This window comes from Lutra lutra, chromosome 11, assembly GCF_902655055.1.
Source record: "Lutra lutra chromosome 11, mLutLut1.2, whole genome shotgun sequence".
NCBI lineage: Eukaryota > Metazoa > Chordata > Mammalia > Carnivora > Mustelidae > Lutra > Lutra lutra.
In genome coordinates, this window is record NC_062288.1 from 101,395,756 (window position 1) to 101,417,782 (window position 22,027).

The following is a 22,027-nucleotide window of genomic DNA, read 5'->3' on the forward strand; positions in this document are numbered from 1 at the left end:
TCATAATTGTGTTGGACTGCTTTGAGAACATTAGAAAGTCACAAAAATTGGATGTCACTTCCTTCGGTGCAATATGGGCAGCCTACAAACGTGTTCACTTAGTTAGCTTTGGAAGTAAGACTGACTTTTAACGAGCCGTGTCATCAGGGGCCATGAAAGAGTCATCGATTTTGAAATAAAATACTCCTCTCGACCCCAACTAGAACCCAGCCCCTTCCAAATCCTGCCCTCACGTTGTAGTTCTCAAAATATACACATTACTTTTTTAAATTATTTTTAATTACATATCAGGCCTGCTGATTCCTGCTGAATATTGTGAGCAAATTTCATTTTATCAATCCATCTTGTCCAGATTACCTAGACGAGTTTTGCTTTTCTCAACCCTATCCATCTCAAGCATGCTGATTAAATTCTACCTGGTTTTCGTCATAACAGGTGACCCTAACTGACCTGAGTTTCTTCTTTTTCTGAGTTTATCCCTGGGTAGAGATGGGCTCCAACTTTCTTCCTATCCCTTTCTTTCCACGCACTCTAGCCAGAAATTTTGGAGACCAAATAAAGTTGTAAATGGAAAGAGATAGGGAAGCATTTATTATGGTCTTGGAATTCTGATTTGTTTAAACAAGAACAACTTAGAGGAAAAGAACAGTAGAGGGCTGAGGTCAGAATTTGTCAGAACAGTGAAGAGACAGGCAGAAAAATAGCATCTCAGGAAGAAGACTGAAGGGAACTGGAGGGAATAAGCCCGGAAGAATCTAGAAGAGGAGAGCATTCCATGAAATGCTCTGTTTATTATCGCCAAGTAATATCAAGTGCCCTGTGTAAAATCAGGCTAGAAGAAATGTTCTTTGAATTTAACAATTATTAAAGCACTGGTGACCTGGGAACAAAGCTTCCGAACAGCGGGGCTGCCATGATGAGTCAGCCCCCGCTTTTCCCTTGACAAAAACAAGGAGGTCCACGTCCAAGCTTCTCATTTCCTTTTGTCTCAGAGGTGGGCATCAGATGCATCTCCCAGACACAAGCTATTGTGTACCAGCGTGAAAAAATAATTGTTCTGCAACAGACGTCCTCTCCAGGGGTGATGGGGAGGAGGGCTTGTTTCCAGAAAGAAAATCAGTTCAGCAGCTGTGAGATCCTACAGGCAGCTCTCCCAAGACTGTTCTGACTTCTGCTCTCCTAAGAAGCTCTGCCCTGATCAAGTGTCCCCACTTTTTCTCTTGAGTCTCGAGTTTCATCTAATAAAGGATCTGGGTTTGTTGGTCTCCAGAATTTCCTCCAACTTCAGCCACAGGTGCCGAGCGGTCGTCCCTCCCGCAGCGCCGTGTGGTTAACGTGGGCTTTGAATCCCGTCTCTGCCACTGAGCCGCTGAGGGACCGTGGGCAGGTTATTACTCAATATTTCCATGTGAAATAGGGATACAGTTCGCACCTCTCAGGGGGAATTGAATCCGTCCAGGAGAAGTGCTCTGGAAAGCCCGGTGTGGAATCAGACTCCTGAACTTTTGAGTTATTTCTTTATCTTTGCTTTTACCTTTACTCCCTTAGCTTTCTTCCTCCATGTAACCCTCACCACTGCCCACAGAACCTGCTTCCAGCCGGCTCCTTTCTTTGTTCCTAAAGCCCTGACCCGATCTGTGATTCTTTAACCCACACACCCTGAAGGAAATCTCCTCTGTGTAAACGTTTGCTCCTTTATACCCAGAATCGGGCTGCACGGTGGCCCCAGAGCAGGAGCAGCAAACAGGGGCTCTGGAATGTTCTCGGTCAGCCAGGAAGCCAGCAAGCGGCCGTGTGAACACATCACACGGGCGTCAGTATCACAGGTGAGACATAGGGCAGAGCTGCCCTAAGAGCTCCTTCTCCGTTCTAGAAAGGAGGGGCTTGGACTCAACCTACAGCTGAAAGGGACAGGAAGTCCTTCTTGGCGTTGCACACGGAGTGGGCTCTGAGGGAAGGCCAGGCTCGTGTCTCCTTTCTCAAAGTAACTGGAGAAACAATGAAAAGAACAGTCCCTCTCGCTCTACATCGAGAATATAATTAAAAGCTGTCATCGAAAGAGGATTAACACACAGGTATTTCGGCAGTGACTCTCATTACTGTGAGAATAATCATTACAGCTATGATTCTGCTTTAGTGAAAAAGCAACAAACTTCCACATGAAAAAGGACATGGGGAGAAAGCAGCAGTCGCTGATACTTACCGGCACAGTGCATGAGATCTTCTCGTGTTTTCCATCCAGCGTGAGCCACGAGCATATGTTGAGCTTCTGGGTCGGCCCAGCACAGACACTTAAACCACATGGTGATCTGTAGCTTCAGCCAGCCCAGGTGCTCAGACCTCCATCCCCCATGGCAGCCAAAGGGCCATATTTTTCTTAGGAGGCGGAGAATAGCAAACGTGCTCAAGGTCATTATCGAGGCATGAGCAATGCCAGGCTGGACTGAGCCAGAGCCCTCTCTGGCACGGGGACATCCGGGGAGCTGGGAGCCCTGGCAGCTGCAGCAGCCGTGTCAGGACTAGGAAGGGGCGGGGTGGCTGCTGGGCCATCAGCCCGCAGCCGGCGGCCAGCCCAGAGCATGGTCCAGGAGCTGGCGAGGGTGAACCACTGCGGAGAGCCAGGCCGGCTATTCAAGGCAGGTGGCCGCTGGAGGAGTGGGTTCGCGGCAAGCCCGGCACCGGCCAGAGCATGACACTCTGCTTGGCAGTTGTTTCAGGAGGAGGTCAGAGTTCGGGAGAGCTGGAAGCTGCTTCGGAAGGTTTGGGAAGATTCAGTCTCCTAAGTGGCACTTTGAGGACCGGAATGACAAATGTCCAGGCTCAACTCACGCGACTCTGACTTCTTCTGAAATCTCTCTGGGGGTTAAAGGAGGCCATCCCTTCTGGGAAGGTTGTAGCCCAAAAGGATCTTCTGTGCTTGCAGAGAGCCTGCCTGGCTGGAGACAGGAGAAGCAGGAGCGCTGCCCTCAGGACTCAGCCAGTGGGAGCCCCAGAGCCTGCAGGCTCCCCTTCCTCCAGCGCTTTGTCAGGAAACTCCTCCTGAGCTGCCACTTGAGCTCCTGGACAAGTGGAGTTTTCTTAAATGGATTTAGAAGTGAACGAGGACAGAGCGCTATGACCATTGTCTGAGCTAGGCCTTGCTAGCGGCCCCAGAAAACAGCCCAACTTCCCCAAACTCCGTGATAGAGCTTTTTGGGTCAGCTGGTCCCCACCCCCTCCGTATTCCAGAATCGTGAGTGAATCATTCCAGTGCCATCTGAACCGCTGCGTCCTTGGGAGAGCAAGGAGGAAATCAGCATTTGTGGTCTGCGAGGGGAAAATGGAATTCTAGGCAGAAAGCACACCCAAATCTGTGTATGAATAGAATGGTCCTTTTTTTTTTTTGTATCCAAAAAGTTTAGAGTAAAAAATGTACAGTCCAAAGAGCAGGAATGAAAACACAGAAAATGTGTTCCTTGTTCCCATTTCCTGCAAGCCTGCCTCAGTAGCAAATGTCCTGGACCACACTTCAAGTTCAAGTGCGCCACAAGCTTCGTTCACCTCTCGCAAAGTAAATACTATTATTACTAGTTTCTTTATTTTTTTTAAGATTTTATTTATTTATTTGACAGAGAGAGAGAGAGAGAGAGATCACAAGTAGGGAGAGAGGCAGGCAGAGAGAGAGGGGGAAGCAGGCTCCCGGCTGAACAGAGAGCCTGATGCGGGGCTTGATCCCAGGACCCTGAGATCATGACCTGAGCTGAAGGCAGATGCTTAACCCACTGAGCCACCCAGGTGCCCCTATTTTTACTAGTTTCTGCTTTATTGTCGCAGTGAAAAAGCTAAAGCTAAAGACGAGTTAACAGCCCAGAGTCATGCAGCTGGTAAGAGACAGAGCCGGGTTTGATCCCTCGCAGTCTGATGCCAGAGACGCCGCTCCGAATGGTTCATCTTGTCAAAGCAAATGACACCCGCGTTCAACAGGCAAGGAAGATGTCGCTTGAGGTTACTGCAGAGGGGAGACGGGCCACAGCTCAGTCGGAGCTCAACTCCACTGACAGCGGAAGGGGGATGTTCTTCATGTGTTGTGTTTTAATTGTGGTAAAATCCACAGGCGCAATTTTCAGAGCTAGGGTGGGAGAGAGCACAGACCATCATGCTTGCTAACAGCTTTACCCAGAGGAGAAGTACACTTTCTCCTATCTTCCTGGTAGCAGGTAGTGTTACTGGAGTGGAGTGAGGGGCCCACCTCCCCCTGAAACAGAGATACTGGCAGTGGCTCCCTTGACGTTTACATTTCATAGAGATGACTTCTGGGTTCCCCCAAAAGTGTTCCTGGTTGTAAAACTGGCAACGCCTCTTGTGAAAACATTTACATCTCAAAGGGGAAGGCAAGAATTTTCACTGACATGTTTTCTTAAGTAAATGTTTTACAAAAAAGGGAAGTCAGGGGTCCAGGTTCAGGAAGAAATCTGTGGAGAGCTGAGTCAAGCTGAGGGGAGCGCGGCGGCCATCTTGGTCAGACTGTGCAGGCGATTCTTACCTGGAGACCCCAGGTATCTGGAAAAACATGGTGGCTTTGGAGTTGCTACCTCCAGTGACAGGCTGCAGGCAGAATTCCCGCATTCCCATGATGCGCTGGGGAATCCATCCTGACAAAGACTTGTGGGTGCACCCTAGACGGCAACAGGGCCCCCAGGAGGAAGCACTGCTCTAGGTTATGGAGTCTAGAGTAGGAGACTGGCGGGTCAGGCCTAGCCTCAGTTGGCCCGGCAAGTGCTCTGTGCGCTATAACGTCAAAATGCAAAAGATCAAGGCAGGAGGAAGAAATGGGCAGACACAGACACAAAGGTTTTGGGTTAAGAGGAGAAGCAGAAGCAGTCTTGGTGGGGAATGAGCCGCCTTGCTTGAGAGTTCGTGATACAAAAATAAGCTCTTTTTTTTTTCTTTTTGACTTACTTTGGCAAGCCCTTTGTAAGGGTTGTCGAAGTCGTCAACACAGATCTCTCTAGAACCCACGGATGTCTAGAGAACATCCAGAATTCTGTGTTCTTTCTGTTATTCCCAGTGTAACTGAGCCCAGTCCATCTGCCCGATGCAAAGCAAAGCCAACCACGGAAACATCAAGTTGGCAGCAAGGAAATTTCTTTAAGAGGCCGCCAAGTGAGGAGACAAGCCTCAAATCCACCTCCCTAAAGGGGGAGGGAACACATGGTTGAGAATCAGAGGGGTTGAGATTACACACACATTGATGGAAAGAGCAGAGAAATTTAGTACTATTCCCGAGGAAAATGGGTCATGAATACTAAGTGACATACATGGAGCCTATATCCGGTGGTCAGCATGGAGTGGAGACTTCACATCAGAGTGAGGCACAATTCAACCTCTGGCTGTTGCCTGGTGAACTGGGGAGACTCTGAACCCTGAGGCTTGCCCCTGCCTGTCCCAAATATGTCTCCAAAAGTTCTTGGTCTTGTCACAAGAGAGAATTCAAGGACAGACAGCCAACGCAGCAGACCAGCAGCAACGCAAGTACGAACGTTTAATAAAGTGAGAATATACTCCCAAGATGTGAGAGCAGGCAAGCTCCAAGGTGAGAGCTGGGCACCCTGGGTTTCTGTCGTTTATTGACATTTGTTAACTAGAGAGTGGAATATTCATTACTTGGGGCGGGGACTTCTTGGAAGCAGTTTTGTGCCTTTTCTTCCTGATTTGGTCAGGGGTTTCCGGTCATGGTACTTCCATCTTTGAGCTGCCTGGTTTGATCTGGCTTCTTGTGGAACTTTTGCCAGGACAAGCCTCTCTGACTTTCCCCATAGCTGGCCTCTAGGTATCCTGTTAGAACCTGACTGTCAACTCTAACAACATCAGGAGGTTATCTCAGGATGAAGAGGAGGAGCTGTGGGCATACTCCAAGAGCCAGTATAAACGGGATGAGGTCTTGGGCTCATTATCTCAGGTAAGGGAAGCAGGGCTTTGCTTGTTCCCAAGATGGAACCATTATTGGCTGACCTTGAGTCCAGAGTTTCTGCAGAGAAAGGTAGTAGGCTTGTTAGTGGGGACTGAAAGACACAGCAGCAATGAGGAGGAGATAGTTCTCTGAAAAACAAACTTGAACTTTCTGCTGCTTTCGACTTCATTAGCCCCACAGGGCACAGTTTCACCAGCAGCACCCCACCCATCACCCTTCATGAGATACTTTCTTCTCTTGGGTTCCATGGCAGTGTACTCATCCGCTTTTCCTCCCACCTTTTGCTTGCCGTAACTTAGTCTCTCCTGTGAGTTCTCTTCCTCTCCGTGACCACTAGACGTTGAAGCATCACAGAACCTTCCTCTCTTCTCCACGCATCCATTTCCCCAGGTGATCTTACCCAGTCCAGTGGCAACCACTACTATCCATGGAACAATGACTCTTAAATTGAAATCTCCAGACTTTACTTCTCTCATGAATTCTGCACCCATTTATCCAACTGTCTACTCAGCATCTCAGCTTGGTTGTCTAATGGGCATCTCAATGCCTACCCCAAACCTGTTCTTCCCCCAACCTTCCCATCTCAATAAATGACATCACCACCAACCCATTTTTGTTTGAACCCAAAATTTGAAATTACCCTTGGTTCTCCTCTTTCCCTCATCACCACCCATCAGTAGTAAGTCCTGTGACTCTATTTCCAGGCTATACCTAAGGTGGTCCACTGCTCTCCATTACCATGAATCCTACCCTAGTCAAAGCCATGGTTGTTTCTTGCTTGGACCATTGCAGCAAGTCTCCTAGCTGGTCTCCACAGTTTGGGTATGTGCTGTGAACACACCAAGCTTATTCCTTCTCTAGAAAATTTGCACTGGCTGTTCCATCTGCCTGAAATACCTCCACAGACACTGAAGAGGCCCTCTCCTTCTTGTCCTACATGCCTCAGCTTCAGCTACCTTCCCAGGGAGGCCTTTCTCTGGTCACTCAACCTGACATAACCAGTTACTTCCCATTTTACATTCTCCTTAGAACTTGTGATATTTTCATTTCTTTTTGTGTGTCCTTCCCCAGAAGATAGGCTACATGACAACAAAGACCTAGAATACTGCTACAGTGGATGTCCAATGAGCATTTGCTGAGTACACAGTGAACTGAGTAAGTGAATGGTATAGTGTTTGTTGCTTCTTTGAGTTAATAGTCATATCACTTTCTTTGGAAGTACCTTTCTCACTGGGTACCATGGACCGAAATCAAGCATGACAGAAGCCAAAAAAAAAAAAAAAGAAGAAGAAGAGGAGACAGAGTCTGAGAATATTACAAAAGACAGCATCTCAGAGCAGTGCAGGCCCTAAATACAGTTTTCAATCTCTTTCTTTCCAGTTCAGGCCTTACCTGTCTGGCAATAGCTGGGTTGCTACCCAGGACCCTGATACAAAGACCTTCTCCCTCGACTCTTATAACTGGCCCCCTGGTTCTCCCCCAGACAGAGAGAAGGCATGATACCATGACTGGAAACCACAGTCATTGGTAAGAATAAAAAAATGATTTGCTGGGTAAGATCTAGAACAAGGATCACTAGATGAAATCAGTAAACTATCCACGAGGCACAACAGCAAATAGAACCCAGAAGCTGCTCCAGAGGCTCTCTGAGCTTCGCACCACTAGGATCAAGGACACTTAGTCTTATCTTAATAGGACCAGCTTCCACGGCATTCCGCCTCCAGGCCACATCTGAGTTTCTGTCCCTCTCAGTACAATTGCCTCTGCCCCACCATACCACAGGTGAAGTCACCCACTAGTAGCCACCATATGTTTTCCTACCCTGGCCATTTATTTTTTTTTTCCAAAGAGTTTATTTATCTGACAGAGAGAGTGCACAAGTGGGGGCAGAGGCAGAGGGAGAAGCAGACTCCCCGCTGAGCAGGGAGCTCGACGTGGGACTCAATCCCAAGACCCCAGGATTATGACCTGAGCCAAAGGCAGATACTCAACCAACTGAGCCACCCAGCACCCTACCTTGACCCTTTAGTGAGCAAAATTTCTTAGCTTTTACAATCCTGGCTCTCGATTTTACAGTTAGAGTTTTAACATATTAAGTAAGTTGTGAGAGCCACTATTTTTACCTTGTTTTCTTATACTCCGACATAAGCAGATGGACCATATACTCTAACCTCCTGTGGAACCTCACAAGGCTTCCGGTTAACGGCCGGGTTTCTGGGTGCCGAGCCACCTTCTCAGGCAGAGCTCCCATGTGTGGACATCCTCAGAGAGATTTTGGACCTAAGAAAAGAGCCAACCCCATTGTTCACCTTCTGTGTACAGTAGCTCCTGTGCCTCAAAGACAAATGCTTCAGGGACTCTGTGGTCCTCCTCCCAGTTCTCTAATGACCACTGACACCGTCTGACCGAGAGAAGCTGTTTTAATGTAAAGGCCCCAGTTTTGCCATCGGCATGGAAGTTTTTTTCCCAACAGATTTACAATTTCATATACATTTTTTACTCTTTCGGTAAAGACTGAACTAAAGTTCATGGGAATAAATGGCAACTGTCACACAGAAAAAGACTGTAATAAAAGAAATTAGTATCATGACACAAATATTGGAGAAGGGATGGGCACTCACAGCCCCACCGCTCCCCCTGCCCCCGTGATTCCCTGAGGATGCGAGACAACACCCCAGTTCACTAGCCCGAGCGATCACAGTTGCCCCATAGATGCCTCGTTCTTCCCCTTCCTCCACCGGTCCCACTGTCTGGGTCCCGAATCGGGAGGGGCCCACTCTTCCCCTCCTAGTCCCATTGTCACATCCCTGCGGTGTTCCTCATTCATTTTAATTCCACTTTCTTATGTTCATCTTTCTTCCCGATTCTCAACTCCATTCTCTCCCCATCACTGCCACTCACCCGAGTGTATTTTATGTATGGCCTCCCAGCCTGCTCTCTATATATCTGTGCAAAAATATATGTATGTTCTGGAAACTTCATAGCACTGCCTTTCGCATGTCATAATTTATATAAATGGTATTGCACCACAAATCTCGTCTGTTTCTTGGTCTTTCACTCAGCCTTATGCTTTTAAGATGTATTTGTATAGCTCTGTGAATACTGTGTGTGTAGTGGTCCATTCTGCATACACCAACGCTTTATTTATTCCGTCCCCTAAAGATGAATACCTGAATTTCCCCAACTCTGCTACCACACCATTTCGTGAGCGCTTATGCCCGTCGAGGTTTCGAGGGTTCCTCGTGTGTGTGTGTGTGTGTGTGTGTGTGCGCACGCGCGCACAGGAGAATTACTGAATCCTAGGGTATATACATACTTAATTTCAGCAAGTACTGCTTACCTGATCAGTTTCTGGGTGTAAACTTCAGGCTTTATTGGTTGAATTCTCTAATTCTGTCAGTAATCTATCGGTAGCTCTGTATAATTTGAGGCCATTTGGCTGGTTAAATGTGTCTGTGACCTTTCCGGGGTATTGTATCCTTATTCCTCATGATGTTTTCCATCCCACAGCTTTCCCTCTGCTCTTCAAACCACTGCAGTGTCCCTGCTGTAATTAATATTTTCCTGGTGTTTTGTGCAGGTGTTGGTACCCTTTTATTTAAAAGTATCTCAGCTATCCTAATGGTGAATCTCGTAAAAATTTGATTTGAGAATCTCTGCCTTTTTCTTCGTTTATGGTAACAAGGGTTATTTCTTCGTTTATGGTAACGAGGGTTATTACCTACGTTTTCAATTTACTGTGTTTTGTCTACTTGTTCACCCGCCCACTCGCCCCCCATCTACTTTACACTGATTGAACTGAACCATCACTCAGTTGATCCCGAGATCATGCATTTATACTCCCATTCCCCTGGCAGCGGTGCCTAACTTACCAAGACTCATACTTGGGCTTTTTTTCTCTATCATCCACAAAAACAAATCAATACCTCCGTTCTGAATGAGGCAAAAAACCAAGAACACTCTGACCTCCTTCCCCACCTTACTGCCTGCTGTGGTGAAAGCATTTACAGTTTTAATTGCAGAATCTTATCCGCATACTTGTTTTAATTGCATTTACCAAGTTCTTCTCTTCACCAACTCTTATTTCCCATATCTTATTACCTCTTGGATTCATTTCCCCTTTTACTCGAGGGCGATTTTGACTAAGAAAGACTGCATAGGTAGGTCCTTCCAAGACTCACATGTTTATAGATCTCTTCACTGGTCGCCATATTTAAGTCAACGCTCTCGAGATACTGTCTTTTATTGGCGACGTTGCTATTGAGAAGTTAGACATGAGTTACATCCTTATTACTGAACTTCTCTTTCTTCTCCTTTAGTGTTCCTTAACTATAAGGCAGCACTCCTAGCCTTTTGGGGGCTGGTCTGCTGAAAGCCTGTGTCCCTCTTCTCAGAATGATGTTTCATATGAATAACATAAAATATACGAAATTACAAAAGAAACCAAATATATTGAAATAAAGTTATCAAACATTTAGAGCAGGAAATTAGTGATACCATAGAAATATAAGTGCTATAAATAACAAGACCTAGCTAGCATCAGGTCTAGTAACTACCTTAAGTTAACTTCATCATGACCATGAATGGTACTTCAAAAACTCTATAACTACTATGTAATAGGAATACATCTACAATTTTCTGTCAGCAACAGTGACACAGATACTGCTAATCTTGCTGTGATTTTCCCTACAGTCCTAATTGAAGAAAATGCTAAATTTCATTTAGAGGCTAGTGAAAATTTTGACCATGGAAGGTGTTTCCCATCCCATTCTCCAGCCTCCAGACTCCTGTAGATGAACACCTGAGATTTGGGATCTTAGGTTACGAACCACAACTATAGGTATAGGTGTGGGGTTTTCTCTTATCTACTCTGTTTAGTATTTTAGGAGCCTCTTCATTCTGAAGGCCAGTATTTATTCTAGAATATTCTGAGTCATTATTTCTTCATACAGTTCCTTCCCCCGAGGTAAACTCTTCTTATGAAGTTATTAACTTTAGTTCTTAACTTTTCCTTCATACTTTTAACCTCTTTAGCCTTTCCAGTTGCCTTTGGGGGAGGGTTTACTGACCCAATATTTCAACCCCGTAAAACATTCTTCTGCTCTATCTGATCTGTCCTTCAAGCCCCCCTTGGAAATCCTTATTTCAACAATTATAGTTTTTTAATTCTCAGCATCTCCAACCAATTCTTCTTCATCATCGTTTGTCATCACCCCATGTGTCCAGTATCACAGAGGAATCATCAGCTAATCTTGCTGCTATTTCATGTCAGCCCAGTAATGAAGATGTCATTATGCTGCGTCCTCTGTGCCTGCTGCCCTCAGTCCCACCCCTCCTGACACAGGAGTCTTTCCTTTGTCGTGTTGGCTTTCCTCAGAGGCCTTGCCACTTTTCCATACAAGCTCGTCCATCCGTTGAGATTACAAAATGCATTCTCCTGTCTTGTCTGCCTGAGGGGAGAAGCTAACACTCAGGGCCTAGGCTGTGCTCCTCAAGGACAGTTAAGGGTGAGGAGGAAACTCTCATCTCAGGATGTAGAACCTCTAGTTCGTATCTGCCTCAACCCCTTCCTGTCCCCACCAGGTGTCTGTCACGTTCACAGGTACAACTTCACAATGCCCACCTCCCAACCAGACAGGGACACCCAACTTCTATTGTGATTGATTCTTAAACCAGTGGTGTATCTTTACCCACTAAATCCACTCTCCCCTTACCTGTTCCCCGGCTGCTACCCCAGAAGGTCCATCTCAAAAGAATCAGATCATATAGCTTTTCCCTGTTTTCCTTGACATCTGGGTAATACTTAACATTCATAACTATGCCCTCTTTGCAGTCCTGACCTCAAGAGGCGCCATATTCTGTTCGCAGCCTCTCTGATACCCCCTTTCCTCCCCTCCCTCTCCATCCCCAAGCTCCTCTTCTTTTCCTCCACCCTCGTGTCTTGGAAAGCCCCTGTAGCCTGCAGGGCTAGTGATCAGAGCCATGATGATCCCTCCCAGATCCATAAATCCAGCCTTGACCTGGGACCAAGATCTGCAAAGACTTGTTTGACTCTGCAGTCTGAGAGGTGGGAGAACGAGGTGACAGGTGGACAGCACAGGGGGATTCTTGACTCTGGATGAAGGAGACTGGATCCACTTATTATGTAGCAAAGACTTGAAGACAGATAGTGAAGACCAAGAGAGAGGTGAATCAGCCTGGGTCAGGTTCCTGGCCTCGTGGTGTGTGGGTGTCTGTGTGTCTGTCTGTATGTGTGTGTGTGTGTCAGAGAGAGAGAGGACATAGGGATATGTTAAAATCAACAGAAAGAAGATGCTTATTTTGCTCCAAAGATGAACGGTAGTCACCAGCGGGACACAGAATAAGAACAATAACATAAAGATATTTGTAGAAGAAATATTTGGACAGAGTTCCCAGCTGATGGATTTGGAATTTGAGTTTGTGGGGAAATCTGCTAAGGGACTGTTTATACCTCAACATTTGGATCAGACTAGGATGTGGCGGTTTAGCACTGTCTCCTCTCTCTGTCCCCACTTTCGTGAGGGACTTGGAGCTGTGAGACTCACCGCAGAGAGCCACCCTCTTAAGTGGCCCCGTCTCTCCAGGTGGAGGGGGTGACTGGCCACCCAGCATGCAGGGCTACACCCCATAACTGCTTTGAGTTGCAGTTAAGCTGTTGCACAAAGAAATAATATCATTTCAATAATGGCCTTAAAGAAATGTCTCATCTCTGTTGACCTCGAGATCAGGTTGGGCATGTGTATTCCTGCCTCTGAATAGCCATCCCTGGGGCTCCAGGGACAGGATGCTGCCAAGTGGTGACTGACTTACCTCAGATATCTCAGACATGAATCACTCTGTTGGCATCTTCCATTTTAAGCACAGCAATGCCTAGAAACATATTATGTGTCAGAGAAGAGTCTCAATGGTGCAAGCCCCAAAAATCAAGATGGCAGCAGTAGCGAGAGTACAGGCTTAATAGCCCGATAGCCTAAGAGGGAATTATGGCCAATGGCCACTTCCTGGCTGGTGGAACACTGGGCACATCCACTCTCTTGGTCTGTTTTTTCATCTGTAAAGGGAAGATAGTTAAAAATAATTATCTCAGTTAGAACATACAAAGTTTGGAACAATCCCTGGTGAAGCTAGTATTCAATTAACACTAGCTTCTGAAATAGCTAGAAATTTATTATGCTCACCCTGCCCGCATGGCCTCCAGAATGAAGTCAGACCTCCTACCATCATCCCCATCACAGAGCAATTCACGCTGAGAGGCACCAGAGTGTTCTCTGCTCTCGGAAACCCAGTGCTCCCTGCGCCTCTATTTTGAAGTCTACTGCTAGTTTCAATAGTTTGCACTCACAGATGCTGCATGTCCTTTTGCTCTGAGGACATAAGAAAATCCATGCAGTGATAATGAACTTTGAAAAAAATCTATTCTATTGAGTGAAGTTATGAATGAGCACTCATGAGCATTGTCTGAGAAAGCAATTCCCCAAACCCCAGCTCTCTGCGTATGGAAAAGCTTTTTCACACATGCCCTCCGGTATCCGGCTGACATAGGCATCCCGGGTCAGTACTTGTCAGTCAGCTGCACTGAATAATGTGATCCAACATCCTTTAACTCCCCCCACTACCTAAAAATCTTCGCCATTCTGAGGTTCTCATCTTAACCAGATAATGGGGTTTTATTTTACACGCCTGTACCGATGCCTCAGGAGTGTTTTTTATGGGTTCAAGTTGACAGCCGAGACCTAAGAGACCACGGTAACATACAGAACGGAAGACAGCAGGTGCAGCATCTACAGCTGGGGAGGCCCAGCCCACCCAAGCACATCGCTGCATTTGCCCGCTCACCCGCCCCGGCCAGGAATGGTCTGGGTGGGTCACCTGGACACAGACAAGTCACGGTTCTCTTCCCACCAGTCTTTTATACCATCGAGGTTCAGGGCCTTCAAGGCAACTTATAGTTCCCCAAATCCAGATAGGGTCCCACACAGCAGACGAGAGAGAGAAAACAGGCATCCTAATCCCATACCTTCCAGGAAAATAGTCTCAGGCAGGCCTGGACCTGCCCACCCTCGATGTCAACCCTTCACTCCCTGTATTAGCCTGCTCAGGCTGCCATAACAAAATACCACCGACAGAAATTGACTTCTCACGGTCCTGGAAGCCAGAAGTCCATGATCAAGATGCTGAGACTGGTGTCTCCTGAGGCTACACCCCTAGCCTTGTAGACCACTGCTTCCCGCTGTGACCTCACACAGCCATTTCTCTGTGCACACATCCCTCGTGTCTCTCCCTCTTCTTATGCAGAACACCGGGCCTGTTACAGTGGAGTCCTGATGACCTCATTTAAGCTCAGTTACCTCTTTAAAGGCCTTATATACAGTCACTCTGGGGATTAGTCTTCAACAGAGGAATTTCGGGGCAACACAATGCCTTCCCTAACATTCAGGATACTCCTGGGACACATAATGACAGCTACCATTATCTGAGCATTACTGCAAAGGGCTGTATTATCACCTCTTATTAATACGACCCTGTGAGGTGCATATTGTTGTGCTAATTTCACACACAAGGAGACGGAGGCCAGAGAGAGGCTGGGAAGATCACACAGGCAGGGAGCAGCAAAGTCAATATACAAAAGTAGATCTTTGTGACTCACGTGTTCCTCACCCCAGTCCACTGCCTCTCGTGGGTCACACTGCGCCTGGCACCCTAGGTACTGTTAGTAGTAGGTCTCCTCCGTCCTTTTAGCCCCGCCTTTCCCAGCACCTGGCACATGTGAACTGGTCAGTGGCTTTGCGTTTCTGAGCACCCCACAGGAACTCCCCGTCTTGTTCTCCCTCCCCTCCCACCTACCTCCCCCACCTGCAGGCAGCTCCCCCTTGCCTTTTTATCCTGAAGCCCTCTTCCCAGGGATATGCTCTTGGATACTCTTTCCATCAGCCTTTCAGTGGGGTTTATCCTATGACCATCCCCACACCGCTCCCACTCCTGACCCCACTTAACCCCGCCTGACTTCTTGCTCTCAGAGTGAACTTTACCTTCTAACACAGGAGGGACTTGACCGGCTTATTGAGTCTGTTGGTAAATTCTCCCTTCCCCTCTGCAAGAATATAAGCTCGCCACGGGTGAGGACTCTCTAAAGACCTTCTGAACATCTAGACGAGGTCTGGCTCGTAGCAGACATGAAATAAACAATCCCTGAATGGATGCATTAGATTTTACCTGTGTGAGCTTTGGTGCGATTCCTTTCCATGGTGAGTGAACGGCCAGTGTCTCTGGGCAAAGGGCTCTGGAATTCCACTTAGCTCCTTCGAAAATGACTAAGCTCTGAGTTTGAGGACACTGTATGTTTTAGGACTCCTCTTGATCATTATTTTCACGCATTTTATTTCATTTAATACCGATTCTTTTGCCCCAATCTTGTGTGCAGTCGGTGGTTATTACTCATTATGGGTAGATACAGTCGTTTCATAATTAATCTTTAATTGCAATACTTGAAGAGCATTTTCCATGAAAAATGATTTACGAATGAAACCCACATCTCACCTTGGATAATTATCACGGGTCTGACTAATGTGTGTGGAGCCCTGCATGGCAGGGGCTCTCTCCAATGACAGTGTGTTGATTTTTTAATTAACAGAGGTGAAGTAGCATTTTTGCTTGCAGACCTACAATTTAAACTTGTGACATTTGTCACCAAGAAAGATTTCTATAGAGCACATAAGTTGAACTCAAGTAATTATTGCCAGTTCTAGTGCATTAACACCTTTTGCATAACATATAATGACCACTTTCAGGACAAAAGATTTTTCTTCATATCGACTAAATCAGTAAAAGTACTTTCAGTTCACTGACCCATTTAATAAGTCAGGGGCCTTCTAAGGAAGAAAAGAGCATAATTTATTTAGTTTTCTTTTATAGAGAAAGCAATGAAATGCCATTTACCTGCTTTACAAATTAAGAAAAGCAAGTACAAAACTTTATTTAATGAATGCAACAACTAAAAATTAGACCACTGTCATATTTTATGGTCAATTAACAGAGGTGGGGGGAAGGTCAGGCAACAGTGCAGGGAAGCAGATTTAGGAGAAATTGAGAGTAATTTACTGAAATATAGAGACAGAGACACGGAAGCACAGAGGGGGACATTGTACATCTTGAACCAGACTCATTTAGAGCTGGAAGGAACCAGAGACAAAATCTAGTTCAGACCCCCTTTGTATGGTAGGAAAACCTGATGCTGAGGGACGTGAGGGTCCTTGAGGAAAGACATACACCCAACCCCAAACAGCCAACGGAGCTGACAAGGAGAGATATACAGACCCAGAGGCAGTAAGGAAGACCAAGACCAGAAAGAATCAAAGACAGGCAGAAAAATCTACCCCCTCTAACTCCTCATGGAATGAGGCCTATATACATAAATAATGAAGTGCACGATATATCTGTTTGGCTTAATGATATGATAAAAATATCAACTAACCTCGATTGATTTGCTCTGCCAATTGGACCTTTTAAAATGTTCAGGTTTTTTTTGTCTTATTAATGTTTGCTCAGTCTTTTAAAAATCTCTACTTCAAACTCTCAACTGTTAGTGAGACCCATTAAGTATGTTATTTTTTTTTATTTTTTTATTTTTTATAAACATATAATATATTTTTATCCCCAGGGGTACAGGTCTGTGAATTGCCAGGTTTACACACTTCACAGCACTCACCATAGCACATACCCTCCCCAATGTCCATAACCCCACATATAAGTTATTTTTAAATTAAAATACGTTCCAGGAAGGCCTGGTTCAGTCGGTTAGCCGGCTGCATTCAGCTCAGGTCATGGTCTCTAGGATCCAGGCTTGCCTCTCTCCCTGCTCAGTGGGAAGCCTGACGGGTGTTTTTTAATGGGTTCGGGTTGATAACCCTCTCCCTCTGCCCCTCCCACTGCTAGTACACAGAAACACTCTCTCTCGTAAGGAAATACAATCCTTAAAAAATAAGATAAAATATATTCCAGATAGATTAACGGTGACAGTGTTAAGAGAAGTGAAATCATCAAAGTGCTAGAAGAAAATACAGTTGAATAATGATATTATTTTGGATTAGGTTTATTATATTATTTTTAGATTGGGCTTTATAAGCTTAATGCCAAAGACACAAATCATACAAATAAGAAAGAGGGATGTGACTGCCTAAACATTCATAGAGAAAAAGAAACACCATGTGTAAGTTACAGACACAGGCTGGAAGGATATGGCTACCAACTGTGTAACAAAGAGGGAAAGCCCAAAATACTGTTATCAATCAATAAGAAATATATCTTCTTTTATTCTCCCAAAAAAGCAAAGCATATGAAGAAAGAGAAACTAAGAATGGGGAAAACATAAAAATTATTCAACTCACAGTGCTTGAAGCCATGCAAATTAAAACAATAAACTCTCTTTTTCTCTCTAGCCTATAAATTCAAAGGCCTTCTCCCTGGTATCGAATCATGTGAAGGTGGGAATCCATATCCTGCCTGCGAAATACAAACGGACAAACTCTTAGAGGAAAATGTGTTTCAAATGCTTTTAAAATGTATGTGCCTTTGTATCCAGAAATTGCACTTCTAAGAATTAATTCTAAGGAAATACTGAACAGGTGGCAAAGGTTTTCTACAAGGATATTTATTAGAGTGTCACATAAAATGAAAATCAGACTAAGCTTAAAAACCCAATGGTAATGGGATGGCAAAGAAGTCACAGAGCATTCACGGAACGGGATGCTTTGCAGATATTAACCAAGATGTTCTAGTTGTACATTTATTGCTTGGAAAGCGTTTTATGATATATTGAATGCAAAAAGCAAATTTCAAAACAACATATATATCGTCATCCCATTTCCTCCTTTTTTTTTTCCCCTACACGAATGCAGTACATAAACATAGGAAAAGCAGGGAACCTGGGTGGCTCAGTTGGTTAAGCATCTGCCTTCGGCTCAGGTCATGATCCTGGGGTCCTGGGGTGGGCCCCAGGTGGTCGGGCTTCCTGCTCAGCGGGGAGTCTGCTTCTCCCTCTCCCTCGGCCTACACGCCCCCTACTTCTACTCTCCCTCTCTATCAAATAAGTAAATACAATCTTTTTTTTTTTTAAAGATTTTACTTATTTATTTGACAGAGAGAGAGATCACAAGTAGGCAGAGAGGCAGGCAGAGAAATGGAGAAGCAGGCTCACTGCTGAGCAGAGAGCCTGATGTGGGGCTCGATCCCAGGACCCTGAGATCATGACCTGAGCCGAAAGCAGAGGCTTAACCCACTGAGCCTCCCAGGCGCCCCACAATCTTTTTTTAAAAAGTAGAAAAAGCTGGGGTGCCTGGGTGGCTCAGTGGGTTAAAGTCTCTGCCTTTGGCTCAGGTCGTGATCCCAGGGTCCTGGGATTGAGCCCTGCATCGGGCTCTCTGCTCCTCGGAGACCCTGATTCCTCCTCTCCCTCTGCCTGCTTCTCTGTGATCTCTGTCTGTCAAATAAATAAATAAAATCTCAAAAAAAAAAAAAAGAAAGAAAAAGGTAGAAAAAGCTGTTTGCCAAAAGTAAAAGTAGTTATATCTGTGCAGTCTTAGCGATCTCTTTTTCATTTTGCTTATCAGTGTGTTTATGGTTTTCCCAGTGAAAAATGGTTACATTTGCAATAGGGAAAAGGAGTGAGCAGGAGATATCTAAAAACAACGACTTAAAAACTTCAGCGTATTTTCATAGGCTGTAATTGTCTTAATGGACTAGTAACAAAAATGTAAAGGGCTGGGGGTTTATTGAATGAGAGGTCCTTCAGAGACCCCTTATTCCAAGAGCAAAAGCCGTCCTCGCTAAAATGATGGACGCCAAATTGAAATTTTAGCACACAAGGAGTGACTAATGGATTGAAATTCTTCCAAATCGTAGCAAAGGCCAGGATTCTCCTCAGCACAGAGGTGTATGAAGCAGAGCTGACGAGCAGATGCCAGAATGGGAAATCCTTCCAATGGTTGCTTTTAACAGCTTCTTCTGCTAGCTGCTATCCCATAGCTTTGATCAAAAAGGGCACTGGACTCCCTTCAATTAATCCTCTGTCCAGTTATTTTATTTGATAATAAATAATCATCCCTGGAGAAGCCTCATTCAAACCTATGTACTCCTCCACTACAGAACACAAGGCTTGGGTTTATAAAGGTAATGGAGCGAGTCTTTGGCCATTTCACGGCCAAGGACTTACACACATAAGCAAATCGGTCTATCTCTGCGACGAAAGCCTTGGATCCACCAGCCCTGTCCCATGAGTCTGCTCGATTGTGTGCTTTTTCTCAGTGGTCCCAAATAAGTGATCAGAATCCATCCCCAGCTACTGGTCACACCCAAACACTGACAATCCTATTCACCACTCCAGCTGGAAAGACATCCATACCTCTGTCTCAGAAACGCATACATTGACAGGGGCCCTGACCCTGAAGTCCTTCGGTATTAAATGGTCAACACAGGACGGAGTTTAACACCATACACTTGAACATAAGAACTCTCACAACTTTGCCATTTTGGAGCTACAACTCCTAGAGTAAACCTCAGAGCTTCCCTAAGCCTCAGCCTCCTCATTGGAACAATGGGGGTGATCACGGTAATGCCCGCCCTGCCAGGCTGTTGAGAGAATCCTGTGAATAGCATTTAAGGAAGTGCTTAGGGGAGTACTTACCACATAGCCCTCAGTAAAAAATAACTTATATTAACAGTATTTTTTTTTTTTGCTAAATCCCCAGCAGATATTTCTTTTAATAATTTTAATGACTACACATTTTGTTTACTTTCTGGAAAAGTTTGTTACCCTGACAGGCGGACGTGTATATAAACTTGAGTTCCTCCTTCTGTACCAGCTGCTGAAAAAAAATTTGTAGCCAAGGTTATTACAGACATAATTAAATTCACTCGTGATATAATGCTCCAGTGAATCTTTCTGTGAAATTTGTTAGGAATATTTTAATATTTTCATGCTCATGAACCTGTGTCTAACTCTGTAACTTAGAAAATCAGAGAAAATTTGCTCTTTGTGCTGTATGTCTTGCAATGGCATTTAGACGAAAAGCAGTAAAATCTAACCTGAGCGGGCTGACTTCTGGGTAAAATTTATCAATTCCAACTTCTGACCACCCCGGACAAGATGCCCGGGAACCTTTCATGGGAACTTGAAAGTGACGTATTTCCTAAGACAAGACCCACGTGTACAGTCAATTTCAAATGGATTTGTGCCTTCCAACTAATTGACTTGTTAATTATGCTAATATATTCATGTTTCTCTGCCTTTTTATATTTCTTTCAATAGATAATGTTATATCAATAGATAATGCTATAGAAGTGAATGTCCTGGGATTAAAGAACAAAAAAAAAACAAACAAACAAACAAACAAAAAAACCTAGAGAGTTCTATAAACTTCTTTAGGAAACCAGACTAGATTTCCAAAACAGCATGTATAATCTTTGTGTCTCTCCAAACATTTTATTTCGGTAGCAAATGTATGGCTTCTCCAAAGACAACCTCTTTTAATGAGACAGTATGGCCAAAGGGGGGAGAGCTTTGAGCCTTTCAATTAGGCAGGGCCCTCTGGAAAGTGAGGGTGCGGGCCACGCGTTGCAGCGCCCTGACCTGCCACTGCGGTCCGGGCGCAGTTAAGGGGCCGCGGAGGCACAACAGAGCTTACCCGGTCTGAGCCCCGTGCCTTCTGTCGTTCGCAGGTGGCGCCGGGGGCCAGCAGGGCTTCCTCGGCTGCATCCGCTCCCTGAGGATGAACGGGGTGACGCTGGACCTGGAGGAAAGAGCGAAGGTCACGTCCGGCTTCAAATCCGGCTGCTCGGGCCACTGCACCAGCTACGGGGCCAACTGTGAGAACGGAGGCAGGTGTCTAGAGAAATACCACGGCTACTCCTGCGACTGCTCACACACGGCCTACGATGGCACATTTTGCAACAAGGGTAAGGCAGAGCCCATTTCTGTGGCGTTCTCACACCTCTCTGTAAACTGAAATCATCTATGCCGTGATTTCTCAGCTGTCCCCAGTGTGCTGTGTTCTGAGAGTAAGGTGTTCAGAATCCTCCTCCCACCTTAGGTAAGAAGTCTAAATCCTACCCCGATCTCTGCCATTTACTGAGATGAGAGAAGCTCTGGGAGGGGGTGTATGCAATTTCACCCAAATCCTAGAGGACTGCGCACCGACTAGAACAGCCCACAGCAAATGGCCACGTTGCACCTTGATGGTGAGTGACAGCATAAGTGGCCTCTGAAAGGGGACTCAGGCCTGACCCTCCCCCTCAGGGAGGTCGGGGTGAGGGGCCTGGGGTGCTCTCAGACTGATGGATGGCTCCGTGAATCCGTCCGGACGCCCACGCCGGCCCTGGCTGCTGCCCAGAGGCTGGGTTGGACTCCCAGGGAGAGCGGTCTGGCCAGTGACTGTCGCTACCATGATCATTATCCTTGCACAGGATGCCTCTCTGAGCGGCCCCCAGCCTTAGCCCCGCGGCAGGAGGAGGGAGATACCGCATCTAATCAGCCGGCTTAGGCACCTGTTATTAGCACATCATTTCAGGCTCGAATGAGTCCTCTAATCCCTAATAAATTCTGCAGAGCCAATCAGCAGACCGCGGGAGCCCAATGCATATGCATGTTGTCATTCAAGATCCACCCTGTGATCCCACCTGCAGGGAAGAAATGCGCTCGCTCGCGCCGCTGGTCTGCGCCTCTGGTCTGCGGCCTCATTCCCCGCGCGTCAGCAAGAGGGCGGAGCGCGGCAGAGCGGCCCTTTCCTAAGCTACCACGGAAGCGCGTGTAAATCACTCTTCTCTTTCTCAATGAATGTGTAGTATTTGGGTAAAGTTTCCTGTAAATGCCTAGTGTATCTCTTAATAAGAAGCTTTACATAAGTAGCCTTTTCACACTCTCGTGCATACACGGAGGGGGTTTGTGCTGGTATTATCCACACAGGACGCCGCGCGGAAGGAGGAATTGTTCCGTGACACTCTCTGCACGCTCAGGCTACTGTCTGGCAGGGCTGCAACAAGAGCATATGGATGAGGTCAGGCGGG

At 46.0% G+C, this 22,027-nt stretch overlaps 1 protein-coding gene across 3 annotated transcripts in view; it reads left to right on the forward strand.

The window, feature by feature from the left end:
* CNTNAP2 (contactin associated protein 2) overlaps positions 1-22,027 on the forward strand; it is a 1,959,883-nt gene that overhangs the window by 1,752,062 nt on the left and 185,794 nt on the right. For all 3 annotated transcript variants that reach the window (XM_047694949.1, XM_047694948.1, XM_047694950.1), the window contains one exon: positions 20,684-20,920. In XM_047694949.1, the coding sequence (XP_047550905.1) occupies positions 20,684-20,920 (237 nt within the window). The remainder of the gene's footprint in view (positions 1-20,683; positions 20,921-22,027) is intronic.